The sequence below is a fragment of the Littorina saxatilis genome, linkage group LG5 (genome assembly GCF_037325665.1).
Source record: "Littorina saxatilis isolate snail1 linkage group LG5, US_GU_Lsax_2.0, whole genome shotgun sequence".
In the NCBI taxonomy this organism is placed as follows: Eukaryota; Metazoa; Mollusca; class Gastropoda; order Littorinimorpha; family Littorinidae; genus Littorina; species Littorina saxatilis.
In genome coordinates, this window is record NC_090249.1 from 42,250,296 (window position 1) to 42,269,674 (window position 19,379).

At 42.5% G+C, this 19,379-nt stretch overlaps 1 protein-coding gene across 1 annotated transcript in view; it reads left to right on the forward strand.

Annotated features, from left to right (window-relative positions):
- The first annotated feature begins 2,727 nt into the window (after positions 1–2,727).
- Positions 2,728–19,379, forward strand: part of LOC138967177 (general transcription factor 3C polypeptide 3-like) — a 32,675-nt gene continuing 16,023 nt past the window's right edge. Inside the window, exons 1-13 of the mRNA XM_070339690.1 lie at positions 2,728–2,878; positions 5,981–6,353; positions 7,159–7,359; positions 7,613–7,650; positions 8,269–8,392; positions 10,810–10,886; positions 12,035–12,149; positions 14,846–15,021; positions 16,052–16,139; positions 16,599–16,657; positions 17,191–17,306; positions 18,244–18,343; positions 18,943–19,089. Of these exons, the coding sequence (XP_070195791.1) occupies positions 2,759–2,878; positions 5,981–6,353; positions 7,159–7,359; positions 7,613–7,650; positions 8,269–8,392; positions 10,810–10,886; positions 12,035–12,149; positions 14,846–15,021; positions 16,052–16,139; positions 16,599–16,657; positions 17,191–17,306; positions 18,244–18,343; positions 18,943–19,089 (1,734 nt within the window). The 5' untranslated portion in view covers positions 2,728–2,758. The remainder of the gene's footprint in view (positions 2,879–5,980; positions 6,354–7,158; positions 7,360–7,612; positions 7,651–8,268; positions 8,393–10,809; positions 10,887–12,034; positions 12,150–14,845; positions 15,022–16,051; positions 16,140–16,598; positions 16,658–17,190; positions 17,307–18,243; positions 18,344–18,942; positions 19,090–19,379) is intronic.

The following is a 19,379-nucleotide window of genomic DNA, read 5'->3' on the forward strand; positions in this document are numbered from 1 at the left end:
TGTGTGAGCGTGCGTGTGTGTGTGTGTGTGTGTGTGTGTGTGTTGTGTGTGTGCATTTTTCCGTGTGAGCATTTGTCCTGTGAGCAATTGTCATACAACCACAAAATGCAACAAAACTTGCTACGGTTAACCGTGGACAATTTGTTATGCGTCTTAGAGGAAAACGTGTGTTTTGGGGCTTGACCAAACAGGATGTTTAAGGATAACGGGCTTGTGTGGTTTTCTTTTAACAGATTTAGCTTCATAACTTATTGTTAGCAAAACGTCAATATACCTGAGCCTGCTCAGATCGTTTGGCCGTCTGGACAGCCAACCGCTATTAATTTGCTATGCACCTAAGAGCAAAAGTTGGTCTATTTCACATCTTGAAATAGAATCCTGAAGGAATAAACGCTGACGCGATTTTTCCCCGATTTTTAAAAATAGAATTATACAGTAATGATTACGAACAAAGTGTCATTTCTAAACACACAAACACTCTTTCCTTCAGAATCGTGTTTGGTCAAGCCTAATAAACGACTTTTTGCTCAGTCTTATAAGACTCCTGTAGAGAGAGACAGAGACAGAGAGAGAGACAGAGAGAGAGACAGAGACAGAGATAGATGAGAGAGACAGAGACAGAGACAGAGACAGAGAGACAAAGACAGAGAGAGAGAGAGAGAGAGAGAGAGAGAGAGAGAGAGAGCGCGAGAGATAGAGAGAGAGATAGAGAGAGAGATGGGTGGCCGAGTGGTAACGCACTTGCGCTCGGAAGCGAGAGGTTGCGAGTTCGACCCTGGGTCAGGGCGTTAGCAATTTTCTCCCCCCTTTCCTAACCTAGGTGGTGGGTTCAAGTGCTAGTCTTTCGGATGAGACGAAAAACCGAAGTCCCTTCGTGTACACTACATTGGGGTGTGCACGTTAAAGATCCCACGATTGACAAAAGGGTCTTTCCTGGCAAAATTGTATAGGCATAGATAAAAATGTCCACCAAAATACCCGTGTGACTTGGAATAATAGGCCGTGAAAAGTAGGATATGCGCCGAAATGGCTGCGATCTGCTGGCCGATGTGAATGCGTGATGTATTGTGTAAAAAAAAAATTCCATCTCACACGGCATAAATAAATCCCTGCGCCTTGAATATGTGCGCGATATAAATTGCATAAAATAAAAATTAAAAAATAAATCCCTGCGGGCTTAGAACTGTACCCACGGAATACGCGCGGTATAAGCCTCATATTGATTGATTGATTGAGATATATATATTGTGTACACCAAATCGGCACAGACAAGCAGATATATGATTTTCCATACCAATTTGGAACATACCCAGAGGCGGTCACAAATAGATTCCTGTTTATTTCTTTGAAATATCTTCGGCGGTGTGCAACCGATTGCTTCGGGGGTGTGCAACCAGAAAAACAGAGAGACTTCGGAGATGCGCAACCGACAAATCTTTGAATGTCTTCACAGATTCATGAAATATGACGCTCCTGCACCACTTTAAATCATACCATCTGACCCAGATGTCAAGAAATGACCATAGATCACATTACAATCGTGTGTAGCCTTTCTCATGTGCTTGAATTTCCCGGCCTAGTAACTGAGGAAAGTCAAAATGTGCACATAATGCGCTTGAAATGTGTAAATACTTGAAGGCCAACGTTCACAAACACATTGAAGCAATGAAACAAATCGATGATATGATGCTATGACACCTTTAAGGCCAAAGTACAAACGGTAGTTTTGTGATGATATGTCATTTGTGAGGAATTACAGGTGATTTTGTGCAGAAACTTACGTCGCGTGTCTCCCTTCGGACAGAAAAACGTAAGGGTGCAACCGCTTCGGACAGATTTGCCTAGTGCAACCACGGTATACGGTGTGGTACTGCCCCCTCCCCACACCGGCCCGCACACACTTCACAGACACTACATGCACACACACACTCACACGCACGCACGCACACACACGCACACACGCAAAAAAACAACAACACACACACACACACACACTAACACTAACACTAACACTAACACCAACACCAACACCACTAACACTAACACTAACACACACACACACACATACATACATACATACATACACACACATACACGCACGCACACACACACACACACACACACACACACACACACACACTCACACACACACACCAGGGGAGGATCCAGGGGGGTCCGGGGTTTCCCCCCTAGCCTAAAAAAAAAAGTTAAATAATAAATTGAGAATAAAGAAAAACTGATGGCTCAGATTGCACCAGGTTGCTTCATTTTCCTTGATTTTTATCAAAATCTTCCCGGGGGAGCATGCCCCCGGACCCCCCTAGAATTCGGCCTTTGTCTTCTAAGTGACGGTTTTTGAAAGTAAAGTTGGGTAATTTGTTGGCTCAGGTTTCACCAGATCGATCAATTTTCCATGTTTTGATCCAAATTGGTCTTCTTAAATTTACTTTTTGAAAGGTGTATTAGGGGAAGTTTCTTGGCTCAGATTGCACCAGATTGCTCCATTTTCCTTGTTTTTATCAACACTATTTCCCGGGGGCCCAGCATGCCCCCGGACCCCCATCACAGGTTCGACCCCCCCCCCCCTAAAATTGATGTGATCCGCCCCTGAACACATACACACATTAATTTTTCACAACTTGTTCTCTTACGAAAAACAAAATGCTAGACTATCCAGCGCCTGTAGCTTTTTTGTTCAGGAGTGTTCTCCCTTTGCAGTTTCCAATGCTGAAAATGAGAATTAGTCTTCCCATGGAAAATGGCAGACAATTCTGAACCATCTACTTCTGCGGCTGCAGAAAGTCGAGATTTATTTCGACAGTTGCAGGGAGAAGTGACAGAAGAACAGTTTCAAGCATGGAACGAAATGAAAACACAGGTGTGAATTGCAGTTACGAAATGAACTGCATCTAATGGGCAAAACTTCTAACTGTTCAGTGTTGATCATTTTTTTGTACATATTCGCACACTGTGCAATCGATCTCTGTCAACCGATACTCTCTCTCTCTCTCTCTCTCTCTCTCTCTCTCTCTCTCTCTCTCTCTCTCTCTCTCTCTCTCTCTCTCTCTCTCTCTCTCTCTCTCTCTCTCTCTAAGAATCCATGTCACGATCTGGCCATCTGGATCATATTTGCATGCACATTTAGTAACACAGTGTGTAGCCTATAAGTTATAACTGTGCAGGTCCATGATACTGGGTAACAGTTATGGGACATGAGCACTTTGACAAAAAGTGTCAATAATCCAACTTAACTCTTACCAGTTCACTCCGTTGACCATCCGAAGATATCTTCAGATGACTCGCCACGGAAATTCCCATTTACTTTATTCTAAGGACAAGCCCTTTTATGCACTCAAAATAACGACACAAACAGTTTATTGATTAAATTATCGTTGCATGTTGACAGAATTTTAAAAAGATCAATACTTTGCTTGCTATGAACAAGGTTTTCCTGGTATATTTTTGGTGCGCCTGTGCTCTGTTCGCCATTGTTGCAAACTTTCGCGATTGACAGTCAGGAATTTTTGCAAGCTGATATTTCAGCACAGCGAGTTCATCTGAGGTTGATTAGCTGCACTCATATGGTGATAATGTTTCTAGTTTTGAGCATATATTGGCACTGAAAACTTGAGCAACAAAGAAAATTGGCAACAAATAATCACTGCTTCAAGACAGCAAGTGTTCCCGTTTCTATTTTTAGATTGGCAGCACTCGCTCCCGATTCTTTTGACTCCAGCAGTGATTTTTTGGTTTATTTTAATTAAAAGAGCATTGCAACTGTTTCTTTTTTAATCGTAGCGATACAATACTTTATTTCATCATGGTTTAAAGTTGTCATTTTCACTAAATCGTTGTTTGTCACAGTCGAGCATGCACTTGTTTACATCATGATGGCGGCTTTCGTGGAATGACTGTGTCACAGTCTGTGCTTGAGTCTGTAGGTGCACACAATCCAGCGGTACCGAGTATTGAAACAAATTATACTGTAAGTGTAAGCATTCAGCATTGCTGTCTTAACTTTATAAAGAATTTGTCAGAACATATAATAAAGACCAAAGGCATCCCCTAAAATAAAATTCGCTAAAGGAGATTTTCAGATACTAAAATGCACACACAAATGATATCGGCAAACCTGACTCCTTTTTTTACTTTCGTTGCAAGAACAGTACATGTTTTATCACGAAAGTTATTTTGTTTGTTTGTAATTAAATGTATTTAGAGACTAGAGGAATACCCGGCTTCGCCGGGGTGAATCGCGAGACAGAGACAGACAGCGTGGCGGTTCACCACAATCACCTTTGAAGGCGAAGTCCTCTCAAACGGGATTGAGAATTTTAGAGCTTATTTCTAAGCCCTATATTATCTGTTATGGCTTCTCAAATGCCAGAACATACAGACAGACAAAAGCCGCCAGACCCCATCACAAACAGAACTCTACAATCCACAGGTGTTGCCTCCACACACACACACACACACACACACACACACACACAGACACAGAAGCCGTATATATCTATCTATATATATAAATATATAGAGATAGATGACAGTGGATTTTTCGATAAATAGATTCGACCTTTGCACTTTTACAGTGAGGACAACTTACGGGTACATGCAAGGAAAGCCCACAACTTCTAAGGCGAACAACTCTGCAGAGTCTGCTGTGAAGGGCGACGGTAGTCTCCCTGTCACACTCGACCCCCTTTGAATGAACTTTGTCCCCAAAGTTCCGAACCATGGACCCGCCAAGCTTAGGTCCCTCCCAGGTGGAATGGGAACAGCACGAAAATGATTCAGTGGCCTGAACATTTCATGTCGAGTCCCATCGCTGTCGACGACGCCAAATGTAACCGAGTGCCGAAACACCACAATCACCTTTGAAGGCGAAGTCCACTCAAACGGGATTGAGAATAACTGTTATGGCTTCTCAAAGGAAAGCCTGAACATACAAACACACCAAAGCCGCCAGACCACATCACAAACAGAACTCTACAATCCACAGGTGTTGCCCACACACACACACACACACACACACACACACACACACACACACACACACACACACACACACACACACACACACACACACACACACACACACACACACACACACACACACAGAGAAGCCGTATATATATATGTATATCTATATCTATAAATATATAGAGATAGATGACAGTGTATTTTTTGCGTGGCTATAAATTGATTTGACCTTTTCACTTTTACATTAAGGACAACTTACGGGTGCAAGGAAAGCGTTCTGGACAGTGCAGTGACATTCTAAAAATAGTAACGTAGTAACGGGAATATGGATTGACGCCACACGAAGGAAGGGAGATAAACGCTGAAAACACTGGAGAAGATAAGGAAGAGTTACTGGGAATGGATCCAGAGAAAAACCAAAATCGGTTCAGCGCTGCACGCTGAGAGCACGTGTTGAAATATCTCATCGACCAGGTTATGTCCGGGGTGTACCTGAATATGGCCACCAAATTTGAAACAGATCCATCGAGAACCTTGGGCGTGCATCGCGAACACACAGACACACACACACACACACACACACACACACACAAGTCGTATATATATATAGATGGTTCTAACCAAACTATTACTCTTTGAGCTCAGAAGTCCTACTTTTTGACGTATTGGTATGTTTATTCAAGATCAGCTGGACGAATCATTTGTATCAGGAAACAAAAAGAAATTCGGATTTTATGTGAAAAATTAAATAATTATCAAAACAATATCAACAGATTATTAACAAAATGACACTGGAAAAAAAGTTACTCATGACGATTGTCATGGGTGTGCTGGTTTTGGCATGAGATTAAGCAAAACGGGTTGCTTTCATCCACCAAAACTTCTTTTCAGTCTGTTTTTTCTTTTAATTCCTTATTACTGTTACACTGTGATAATGCGCACTCATGCAGTAGAATTTACAAGTATTTTGCTTGTTTTCATTTTGTATTCTTTTCAGACCAGCAGCCTTCTTCTCGAGAGTCCACTGAAACACTCCGGCTCAGAGTCAGACGCCCTGCTCTCTCCAAAAGTGCGGGCAAACTTACAGTCTGTATCGCTTCAAAGCTCATCTGATGATGTCAGAACACCAACCAACACGCTCTCTGTCTCTGCTGTCTGGGACATCTTGGACCCCAGCAATCCCAACAGGCAGGAAGAGGAAGAGGATGCCAACGAGGAGAGAGACGAAAGCGTGTTGGATCTTGCTGACGCTGCCAGTAGAGCCAACGCAATCTCCCTGCTGCAGCAAGCACAAGGGCAGTCAGCGGGCAGCACTGATTTTAGTGCCATCGCTCTGGGCACTCCTGAAGTCCTGGCTAAGTACCTGACAGGTTGGTTTGAGACTGAAAACTTCATACAGTGAAACTCGGCGTTTATACAGTAAAACTCCCCTTTTTAGCCCCCCCCAAATCGGACAAAATCATGTCTTTAAACGGAAAGAGTCTTAAAATGGACGTAAATTTACCGATGTTATGAACAGAAAATGTGGCAGAGCAGGGCCTTGAAGGGGGGCAAGTCTTTAAAGGGAGGATTTCACTGCACTGGCCTGACATCAGTCATGTAGTTGTTAAATATTGTCAGACTGTAACATGTTAGACTGGTAGGAGTCTTATCAAAATACATGAAGTTTGTTCTAAACTTTCCCACAAATTTGAGAAAGTGTTCAAGTACAAGTTAAGTATGAAAGGGAATGCTCCTGAATGAGTAATTGCTTTGCCTAATAGCTCAAATGAATATTTAGGACTGGTAGTCATAATAGAGAACTGTATGATGTACAGAAAATGTGCCTGAAGTGGCATCTGTTACAAGGGAATACCCTTGGAATCGACAAAACATGTCCCTGCATTGCAGGTGTTGTTTCATGGTAGGGACAGCCTTGCAAAAAGGTTTTACTGTGGGAACTCAGAAAAACGCCCACAGGACCAGCCAAAAATGTCCATACACTGCAGGTCGCTTGTCATGACAGTTACATTTTGGTTAAGATGATAGGTAAAATCAGGGACTACAAAAAGTGTCTTTTATTGGGAGGTGTCCTCTTATTGGAGGGGCCTCGGCATCACATTGCAGGTTCCACTGTTCATTACAGGTACTACAGCCACCGAAAGTCACTACTTTTGCTTTTCTTTTTACTTCCAGGGAAACTGTCATTTGAGGATTTTTTCAAGGTGATTGATGACGCCAGAAAGAATAAAAGCAGAAGTGAACGCTCACGAAAAAGAAAAGCAGATGTTGATTACGTGTATGAAGAGGACGATGATTTTGACACGGAGGATGAAGATCAGAGCGATACAGGGAATCAAGATGATTCCTGGTACCCTGATTCTGAGAGACCTATTGGTGAGCCATGTGTGTGTGTGCGTGCTTGGGTGTGTGTCTGTGCCGGTGTGTGTGTCTGCGTGTATCTGTGTAAAAAGCAGTCTGGGTGTGACATAAAATCTCTGTTGCTGTTTCTTTAAGTGTAAATGATCATAGTAAATGTATTTCATTTATATCTGAGCTTCATTCTTTGTCGTTCTTTTATTCTCTACTTGTCAGTTTCTGTTTCATGTTTTTGCTCCACAGGAACTAAAAGAAAACTGTTTTGTTTCAGACTTGTCAGAATCAAAAGGCAGGACAACACTGCGAAAGGTAAATTAAGGATGGTGGTAAAGAGGCAGTGGCAAAGGGAGGTGGCATTATATTTTATAGTGAGAGTATGGTGGTGGGATGGCAGAAATGCAACAGTGATACATGTGATGAAAATACAAGTGTCCCTACATTGCAGGTGGCCTCTCATGATAGGTACATTTAGGTCACAGTAATAAGAGAAAAGGAAAACAGTTAATGTTCTTTCATGGGAGGTGTCCTCTCATCGGAGAGGCTTAACCATCACAGGTACCTCTGTACTAGGATGTATTTCCTTCTGCAAATTTGCCCAAATCACCATGAAAGTGTAAGCAGTTTTTTTGTGGAAAATAGAATGCGTGCGGAAGCATGCTGAGATTTTTATCCCCCCCTGTTTGTGACACTATAATCAGCAAGGTTTGACCCTTATGTTTCCCCCGAAATCGGCGTATGCTGCCTAAATGGCGGGGTAAAAACGGTCATACACGTAAAAATCCACTCGTACTAAAAACATGAGTGAACGTGGGAGTCTGAGCCCATGAACGAAGAAGAAGAAGAAGAAGAAGAAGAAGAAGAAGAACCTTCTGTTCATGCATATTAAAGTAACATTTATTAACTTATAGACTTCTATTTTTGTTGTAGCCACGTCGCAAACAGTGGGAGCTGCCAAAGAGCTTGAGAGGCCTGATGGGGGAGACACACACACAAGTAGCCAGGGGATGTTTCCAAGAAGCAATTGGAATGTGTTTGGAACTGATTCGTAGAGGTGAGCTGCTAATCTTCATAAATTTTAACTTTATATGCATATATATGCGCTTGTGCAGGATATAACCTTCGTGGTTGAAAACGACGTTAAACACCAAATAAAGAAAGAAAGAAAGCGTTTGTGCAGGGTGTGAGTAAAATGGGAATGAGAGAGAGAGAGAGAGAGAGAGAGAGAGAGAGAGAGAGAGAGAGAGAGAGAGAGAGAGAGAGAGAGAGAGAGAGAGAGAGAGAGAGAGAGAGAGAGAGAGAGAGAGAGAGAGAGAGAGAGAGAGAGAGAGAGAGAGAGAGAGAGAGAGAGAGAGAGCATACTCTGGTAATTTAGAGTAAAAATATGTTTTATTATTTGACATAGCTATAACTTGTATAAGGTTTAGCTTTTTCTTGTTTACATAATTAATGCAATGAACTGTGCAATTGTGTTTATTTTCTTTCAAAAATTAAGTCGCCTATGTCTGTAGGTGATAGGAGTTGTTAGGCGGCCTGATTAGTCTGACATAAGACAAGTTTTAAACGTAAAGTTACGATTTTCTGTACATTTGAAAAGCCCTATTTGAACGCTTTTTTTGTCTTTCTTGTTTTTAAAATCAGCACTATGCAGTAGGTATTAACCAAAGCTGTGCTCACTATTTGTACTCTCAGTGACGGGCGTGGTGGTAAGACGTCGGCCTTCTAATCGGGAGGTTGTGAGTTCGAATCTCGGTCGCTGCCGCCTGGTGGGTTAAGAGTGGAGATTTTTCCGATCTCCCAGGTCAACTTATGTGCAGACCTGCTAGTGACTTAACCCCCTTTGTGTGTACACGCAAAGCACAAGACCAAGTGCGCACGGAAAAGATCCTGTTATCCATGTCAGAGTTCGGTGGGTTATAGAAACACGAAAATACCCAGCATGCCTCCCCCAAAATCGGCGTATGCTGCCTGAATGGCGGGGTAAAAACGCTCATACACGTAAAAATCCACTCATGCTAAAAACACGAGTGAACGTGGGAGTCTAAGCCCATGAACGAAGGAGAAGAAGAAAAAGAAGTACTCTCAGTCAAAAAGGTTATTTCAGAATCCCATGTCTCGAAGTCTGAATGTGACTCTGCTATGTCTCTGGTCCCGGCTTTGACTCCCACTAAGGGCAAGGAAAGAAGAAATACACATGTTTGAGATTCTACAAGTCATTTACGTGTCTGATAAGCAAAGGGCAGTAAACGCTCGAAATGCATACGGCATGTGTAATAGAGTAAGTGAGAGTTATACGGAACCAGTCTCCTGGCATCTGAGAGAATAACAAGCATTGGAATGAACAAGCGACTTTCATCCTAATTTACTTTACTTTACTTTAATTTAATTTGGATTTACGTGTGCAAGCTTGTTATTGTCTACTTAGTACTCTGCCTTAATTTGCAAATTATCGACGAAGCGTAGTGCACATTTAAGATGTCACACTCTTCCTCATATAAAAGAGTAGGCCTTTCAGCTGATTGTATGGTGGCACACAACAGTACAGCTTGTGCACAATTCCCTCAATTCAGCGTGTGACTTTTTATATACCAGAGACAAAAAACTGTCATATATGTGCATTGACGCTGGTAGAATCAATCAATCAATCAATATGAGGCTCATATCGCGCGTATTCCGTGGGTACAGTTCTAAGCGCAGGGATTTTTATTTTTAAATTTTTTTTTATGCTATTTATATCGCGCACATATTCAAGGCGCAGGGATTTATTTATGCCATGTGAGATGGAATTTTTTTACACAATACATCACGCATTCACATCGGCCAGCAGATCGCAGCCATTTCGGCGCATATCCTACTTTTCACGGCCTATTATTCCAAGTCACACGGGTATTTTGGTGGACATTTTTATAGATCTATGCCTATACAATTTTGCCAGGAAAGACCCTTTTGTCAATCATGGGATCTTTAACGTGCACACCCCAATGTAGTGTACACGAAGGGACCTCGATTTTTCGTCTCATCCGAAAGACTAGCACTTGAACCCACCACCAAGGTTAGGAAAGGGGGGAGAAAATTGCTAACGCCCTGACCCAGGGTCGAACTCGCAACCTCTCGCTTCCGAGCGCAAGTGCGTTACCACTCGGCCACCCAGTCTAGAAGAAAGTTCATCATGGGTGTGATGTTTGTTGTACTTATACCCCTTTTTTCTTTCATGCCTTCTGATGTCTTTTGTGTTCCGTCTTGTGTGGTAAAACTATTCTGAGTGATAACAGTTGCCTGTCTGTTAACTCATCAGAATTGAATTAAATAGCATGATTGTGCTAAGCTTCTTGTTCGCACTCCTTGAAGTTTTGTGCTCTGGTTGAATCTCGTGAGCAGAAGGCGTTTCTTCTGTTGAAAGTATTTGAATTTTATCCATGTTTGACTGGTACTTGTATGTATTTGTATTATTCAAAAGTGTGACTATTGCAGCGCCCAACGCAAACCAACCCTATGACACCCTTGGTATGATCTACGATGAGCAAGGAGACACAACGAAAGCCACTGAGGTTTGTATTGTGCATATTGTGTAGCTTTTAGTTGCAGATTCATGTGCTAAACTTGAAACATGTATGTCTATACTGTGGTTTTGAGTTCTAGTAATGACGGATGCGTATAATCATTGGTGGAAGGGAGCAGTTATTCTGCTTGATCTTTTTACATTTAGTCAAGTTTTGACTAAATGTTTTAACGTAGAGGGGGAATCGAGACGAGGGTCGTGGTGTATGTGTGTGTGTGTGTCTGTCTGTGCGTGTGTGTGTGTAGAGCGATTCAGACTAAACTACTGGACCGATCTTTATGAAATTTTACATGAGAGTTCCTGGGAATGATATCCCCGGACGTTTTTTTTCATTTTTTCGATAAATGTCTTTGATGACGTCATATCCGGCTTTTTGTAAAAGTTGAGGCGGCACTGTCACACCCTCATTTTTCAATCAAATTGATTGAAAATTTGGCCAAGCAATCTTCGACGAAGGCCGGACTTCGGTATTGCATTTCAGCTTGGTGGCTTAAAAATTAATTAATGACTTTGGTCATTAAAAATCTGAAAATTGTAAAATAAAATAAAAGTTATAAAACGATCCAAATTTACGTTCATCTTATTCTTCATCATTTCCTGATTCCAAAAACATATAAATATGTTATCTTTGGATTAAAAACAAGCTCTGAAAATTAAAAATATAAAAATTATGATCAAAATTAAATTTTCGAAATCAATTTAAAAACACTTTCATCTTATTCCTTGTCTGTTCCTGATTCCAAAAACATATAGATATGATATGTTTGGATTAAAAACACGCTCAGAAAGTTAAAACGAAGAGAGGTACAGAAAAGCGTGCTATCCTTCTCAGCGCAACTACTACCCCGCTCTTCTTGTCAATTTCACTGCCTTTGCCACGAGCGGTGGACTGACGATGCTACGAGTATACGGTCTTGCTGAAAAATTGCAGTGCATTCAGTTTCATTCTGTGAGTTCAACAGCTTGACTAAATGTTGTATTTTCGCCTTAAGCGACTTGTTTAATTTTGTTATTAAAGTTATGCCAGGGATATCAGCTGGTATGCTTTTTCATAAGTTTGAATCTCACTTTTGTTTTACGTTTTACTGCATGTCTTGGAAACTGAAGTGTCTTTTGTTCAAATTTTTTGTTTTTCAGTTTTACTTAATGTCGGCGTACTTGAAACGCAATGACACAGATGTGTGGGTCTCTTTGGCAAACCGACTTCTCAAACAGAATGAAGTGAGCAAGGCCATGCAGTGTTTCAACCAAGGTTAGCTCATTATATATATATGTATTTAGATGATTAACTAGCGCCTGATACAATGAATGTGTTTGTTGCTGTTACTGTGTTGAGTGGTGTGAGAGGCTACAAAATTAGAGTGCCCATGAAAATTTTTTATCTGCATTGAAAGTGGCTCTGAGAGTGATGACAATGGCTTAAAAGCCAGTGGTAAATGACAAAACAGAAAGCAAAGGCAAAACTACTGGAAACAATGGGAACTCTGCAGGTGCTCATTTTTTGTGTGGCCATATCTGAAACATTAGATGAGTAAAAAATGAAGCCGATGAAAGAATCAGAAGCTATTGAAATTGTGCCACACATGCTTAAATTGTTTTCAACATCTTAAGGTGTCAACGGGGGCCCGGTAGCTCAGTTGGTAGAGCACTGGACTTGTGATCGGAAGGTCGCAGGTTCGCAGGGACGGACACGGGTCAACTTTATGTGAAGACCCAGAGACGGAAGCCACATCCCACCCCCGTGTCACCACAATGGCACGTAAAAGACCTTGGTCATTCTGCCATAAGTGCAGATGGCTGATACCACCTAAACACGCATACACTTGTGTACCCCCCGCGGGTTAGGGGGAAGAATTTACCCGATGCTCCCCAGCATGTCGTAAGAGGCGACTGACGGATTCTGTTTCTCCTTTTACCCTTGTTAAGTGTTTCTTGTATAGAATATTGTCAATGTTTGTAAAGATTTTAGTCAAGCAGTATGTAAGAAATGTTAAGTCCTTTGTACTGGAAACTTGCATTCTCCCAGTAAGGTCATATATTGTACTACGTTGCAAGCCCCTGGAGCAATTTTTTGATTAGTGCTTTTGTGAACAAGAAACAATTAACAAGTGGCTCTATCCCATCTCCCCCCTTTCCCCGTCGCGATATAACCTTGAACGGTTGAAAACGACGTTAAACACCAAAAAAAGAAAGAAAGAAAGAATACACTTGTGTATCTCATCAAAAGCCGTGAGGGCGTAAGAACTCAAATTATCACATAACTCATATCATGTCCTTAAGCGGCGAAATATTTAGCCTGTAGGACAGTAAGCATTCTTTCTTTCCAAGGTGTCAACAATTTTTTTTTATAACTATCACTTGATTTTCTGTCATTCTTTTCTCCGATATTTTTTCATGTCAGTGATTGAGAATGTTGAATATTATCCCTGTGCAGTTCGTGACATATTGAGTTTGCATCAATGACCATAAGTTTGATTTGTACAGTGGTACCTGTAATGTGTGGCACCTCTGATTAGAGGACACATCCCTTAAAAGGACACCTTCTGTTGTTCCTTTTTCTATTATTTCTACTGAGATATACCTGTCATGACAAGCAGCCTGCAATGTAGGCACTCTTTTGGCTGCTCCCAAGGGTGTCCTTTCGTTGCAGGTACCACTGTCCAACTAACAACACTATACAGGCATCACAGAATTAGATACCCCCTGTAGCATAGCTAGAAGCATGGTTTGTTGTCAAAGGTGAAAACTGTGTGTGTCTGTGCAGTGGCAAAGGCGAATACTGTGTGTGTCTGTGCAGTGTCGTAGGTGAATACTGTGTGTGTCTGTGCAGTGTCGTAGGTGAATACTGTGTGTGTCTGTGCAGTGTCGTAGGTGAATACTGTGTGTGTCTGTGCAGTGTCGTAGGTGAATACTGTGGGTGTCTTTGCAGTGTCGTAGGTGAATACTGTGTGTGTCTGTGCAGTGTCGTAGGTGAATACTGTGTGTGTCTGTGCAGTGTCGTAGGTGAATACTGTGTGTGTCTGTGCAGTGTCGAAGGCGAATACTGTGTGTGTCTGTGCAGTGTCGAAGGTGAATACTGTGTGTGTCTGTGCAGTGTCGTAGGTGAATACTGTGTGTGTCTGTGCAGTGTCGAAGGTGAATACTGTGTGTGTCTGTGCAGTGTCGTAGGTGAATACTGTGTGTGTCTGTGCAGTGTCGTAGGTGAATACTGTGTGTGTCTGTGCAGTGTCGTAGGTGAATACTGTGTGTGTCTGTGCAGTGTTGTAGGTGAATACTGTGTGTGTCTGTGCAGTGTCGTAGGTGAATACTGTGGGTGTCTTTGCAGTGTCGTTGGTGAATACTGTGTGTGTCTGTGCTGTGTCGTAGGTGAATACTGTGTGTGTCTGTGCAGTGTCGAAGGCGAATACTGTGTGTGTCTGTGCAGTGTCGAAGGCGAATACTGTGTGTGTCTGTGCAGTGTCGAAGGCGAATACTGTGTGTGTCTGTGCAGTGTCGTAGGTGAATACTGTGTGTGTCTGTGCAGTGTCGTAGGTGAATACTGTGTGTGTCTGTGCAGTGTCGTAGGTGAATACTGTGTGTCGGTGCAATGTCGTAGGTGAATACTGTGTGTGTCTGTGCAGTGTCGAAGGTGAATACTGTGTGTGTCTGTGCAGTGTCGTAGGTGAATATTGTGTGTGTCTGTGCAGTGTCGTAGGTGAATACTGTGTGTGTCTGTGCAGTGTCGTAGGTGAATACTGTGTGTGTCTGTGCAGTGTCGTAGGTGAATACTGTGTGTCGGTGCAGTGTCGTAGGTGAATACTGTGTGTGTCTGTGCAGTGTCGAAGGTGAATACTGTGTGTGTCTGTGCAGTGTCGTAGGTGAATACTGTGTGTGTCTGTGCAGTGTCGTAGGTGAATACTGTGTGTGTCTGTGCAGTGTCGAAGGTGAATACTGTGTGTGTCTGTGCAGCGGTCAAGTATGCCACGGACGACAAACTGGAGTTGCTGGAAGAGCGCTGCAGCTTGTATGAACAGATGGGGGAGATACCTAAGGCACTGATGGGGTACACACAGATGTTGAACTGCATTGAAAGTGGCTCTGAGAGTGATGACAAGTATCTGCATCTAGCGCGCAAAGTCTGTGAGGTCAGTGCAGATTCACAATAGAAGCATGGACAGTGGAACCCCCCTTTTAAGACCTCCAAAAATCTGAGAATATATGGTCTTAAAAAGGAGGGTGTATTAAATGGAGATAAATTTACAGGGGTTATGAACTGAAAATTTGAAAAAAACAAGGTCTTAAAAGGGAGGAAGTCTTAAATTGGGGGGACTTAAAAGGGAGGTTCCACTGTGTTGTTGTTGTTGTTTGATAATCTTCTTCTTCTTCTGCGTTCGTGGGCTGAAACTCCCATGTACACTCGTGTTTTTTGCACGAGTGGAATTTTATGTGTATGACCGTTTTTTACCCCGCCATTTAGGCAGCCATACGCCGTTTTTGGAGGAAGCATGCTGGGTATTTTCGTGTTTCTATAACCCACCGAACTCTGACATGGATTACAGGATCTTTTTCGTGCGCACTTGGTCTTGTGCTTGCGTGTACACACGGGGGTGTTCGGACACCGAGGAGAGTCTGCACACAAAGTTGACTCTGAGAAATAAATCTCTCGCCGAACGTGGGGACGAACTCACGCTGACAGCGGCCAACTGGATACAAATCCAGCGCGCTACCGACTGAGCTACACCCCCGCCCCGTTGTTTGATAATGATGTAGTGTAGATTTTGGGTTTGGGTGCACACATTTGTTGGTGCTGAGCTGTTGTCAGTATACAGTGACCTTTTCTTTGGTCCAGTGTAAGTGTGGAAGATAATGTGTAAGCCAAATAAGGGAAAGACGGAAATTGGTAGGGAGACAAGAATGGGAAAGAGAAATACAGACATGTACAGAAACACTGACAAGACATAATGGGATTCACACAGACATGAATGTACACATGCACGGATGCACACATGTACACGCACACGCACACACACACACACACACATACACACACGCTTTGGGCTTCACAGAACCACATGTCTACACACTCTATGTGTTAAATTTCACTCCTCCCTCTCCCTCTCTACTCACGCTCATCCGGTCTGGATAAGACTAAATTGTGGATGTTCTGTCTTGCAGAAGTACCACAGCATGAAGAGAACAAATGATGCAGCGAGAGTGCTCACAACCATGTTCAAGGCCCGGCCGTCACTCATCAACTCAGAAGGTATTCTTCTACTTTGATATTGTGTGTTTGTGTGTGTGTGTGTGTGCGTGTGTGTGTGTCTCTCTCTCTCTCTCTCTCTCTCTCTCTCTCTCTCTCTCTCTCTCTCTCTCTCTCTCTCTCTCTCTCTCTCTCTCTCTCTCTCTCTTTCTCTCTCTCTGAATTTTTGTATCAGTATATCATGCTGCCTTACATCTCGGCCTCTTTTGGGCTTATTTTATGTTGGAGGAATAAAATGTGATGAGGAAAGTGCGGCTTCAAATATGAATTCTGTTCATGCTGGTTGCCTGAGGAAGGACTGTATGTTTTCACCACCTATGAAAATCTGGTTTTTTTGCTTAGATGTACAATATTTGTGTGCTGATATATGTATTCAATTATTTATAAAATATCTTCTCTGCAAAGCTATTCATTTCTTTTGAGACACGACTGGTTTCATCTCTCCGTGACTGTTGTTTTCAGATGTGAACAAGCTGTTGGATTTACGAATGACCATGAAGCAGTATCAGGCTTGCTTAGAGGTAAGATGCTCACAGTTTCTTCTCTTTAATTGAAGCTAATAATCATGAGGGGGGGGGGGGGGGGGGGGGTGCATGTGTTTTCCTTTTTGTAGGGTGGGGTAGGGGATATTGTATTTTGGTTGCTGCTCTCTGTAACAAACAAAAATTTTAATTTGTAACGGGAGTTATTTGATGTGTCATTTGAGATATTGGAACACTACATGTACTGTGATGCAATATACCTCTTTAAAAACACACATACAAACAAACTGAAAGAACTGCCAGATGCACGCACGCATGCACGCACGCACGCATGCATGCACGCACGTTGCGTGCAGACACACACCCACCCACACAACACACCACACCACACCACAACACACCACACCACACCACAACACAACACAACACAACACAACACAACGCACCAACACCAACACCAACACCAACACCACAACAACACCACAACAACACCACAACACCTCTCTTTTGTTCATAATTGCAGATTTTATATTGATGAATCAGCGACTAAAATATTGTTTTGTTCACATCAGGGGTTGGTGGATTACTGTGGTGTAGAAGCCACCTTGGACGATGGCCGTCTGTGGAACTGCACTTCACCCCTTCCAGATGACCTTGACCTCAAGACAAATCCCAAAATCCTCAGCAGGTGGGCAAAGAGGATCTTATCCTTGACTTCAGAAATTCTTTTCAGAGCAGCTCAAATGATGTTTATAGAAAAGGGGTAGCTGAAATTCAATATCAGTTTTGAACAACTTTACAACTTAATGTGGGGGTGTACACGCTTATTTTGGGAAAATTTTGAGAAAATAATTTCTCAAGAGAGGTTTTAAAATTAAAATATGTTTAGCAGTGTTGTTGCCAGCCTAAGAAGACAATAGGTCATTTGGACCTCCCTAAAAAAAACCAAATAGGTCCAAATGTCCTGGCTTTAAAAAAACAATAGGTCCAAATTGTACCGCTATACCTTTGATACATGCAATGCAAAATAACTTACAGTCTGGAGTTAAATCTATCTTTTTACGCAAAAATGACAATAAAGCCATTGATGAACTTTCCGCTGTTTGCACTGTGTTCGGTAAACAGGTGCACCGGCTGGATCGGATATTTCCGTAAATGCAGCCTCGAGTGTCAATGACAACAAACACGGACTCGGCACCGAGTGCATTTTCACTCGTAGCGAAATCGAACATGAGCATTTCGATCGGGGTTTGTTTTCCGACTTTGCAACTCCCATTCCATTCATTGCAGACCTTGTCCGCCTTGTACGAATATGTATCGGTCAGTTGACCACCAAAACGTAAAAACTATCGGTCAATCGACCGGACAATGCTAGGTCCAATGCGTCAAATCAGAAAGGAATGCGTCAGAGACCAAAGACCGAGGCCTGGCAACAACACTGGTTTAGTTCTTGTTTTATCCTGGCCAGAGGGACAACCACATGCCTACCGCCTTTGAGGGATGTTTGCTTACTTGATGGGTTTTCAATTTTATTCTCCCTCTTTAATATGAGGTTATTGCCTGCGCCAGTATGAAAATACAAATCTGACATAGTGCTGTGTTGTGGAAAAATTTTGTTTTGATAGTGTCCGTGTTCCGAGCCATTTACCTCAAGGATTCCCACTGGAGCTCCTTGCCAAGCTGTGTAGCTGTCTTATCTACCTGGGCTTCTGTCATCAGGCAGAGGTCAGTTTGTTGATCTTAGTGGAGAATTTTTTTAAGAGAAAATGCTTATTGTTGAAACATTTAAAATGAGATTGTTCATGGGAGTGTACTTTGCAAAATTCTTGAGAACTTAAATTCTGTGTAAAACTGTATTTCGCTGAAATGTGCAATTCACAGGGTTTGTGATTGTCACAAGTGTAACTGTACCTTTGGAAACAACTGAGGGCCGTATATTTTTATTTGTTTTTGTGTGTGTGTGTGTATGCAATTCGGGTGTGTTTTGAAGAAGACAGCCACAGCAGGCTTGTTCGAGTCAAAGTATCATACCATATTCTCAGCATATTACCAATACCTGTCCAATATAGGCCAACTGGTCTCAGAGGAGGTTAAGCCCCAATAGTCATGAAAGAGAGTGTGGAGGAGAATGGAGAGAGGTACCTGGATGAAGTCGATGCCTACAGGTGTAAATAGGCTCAGTTACCTGTTCTATCTATTGCCACAGCATCTCGTGGCAAACCTGATGAAAGAGAGTGTGGAGGAGAATGGAGAGAGGTACCTGGATGAAGTCGATGCCTACAGGTGTAAATAGGCTCAGTTACCTGTTCTATCTATTGCCACAGCATCTCGTGGCAAACCTGATGAAAGAGAGTGTGGAGGAGAATGGAGAGAGGTACCTGGATGTAGCCGACGCCTACATGGAGGCGGACCATTGCAAAGAGGCCCTGCCTATTTTACGCCGCTGTGTCAACTCTAAAGAATACAGCCAGGTTAGCACGAGTGCATTTCAATTTGATTTGTGTCTTCCTTATTTTTTTGTTTGTTTGTTCGTTCATGGGCTGAAACTCCCACGGCTTTTACGTGTAAGACCGTTTTTACCCTGCCATTTAGGCAGCCATACGCCGCTTTCGGAGGAAGCATGCTGGGTATTTTCGTGTTTCTATAACCCACCGAACTCTGACATGGATTACAGGATCTTTTTCGTGCGCACTTGGTCTTGTGCTTGCGTGTACACACGGGGGTGTTCGGACACCGAGGAGAGTCTGCACACAAAGTTGAC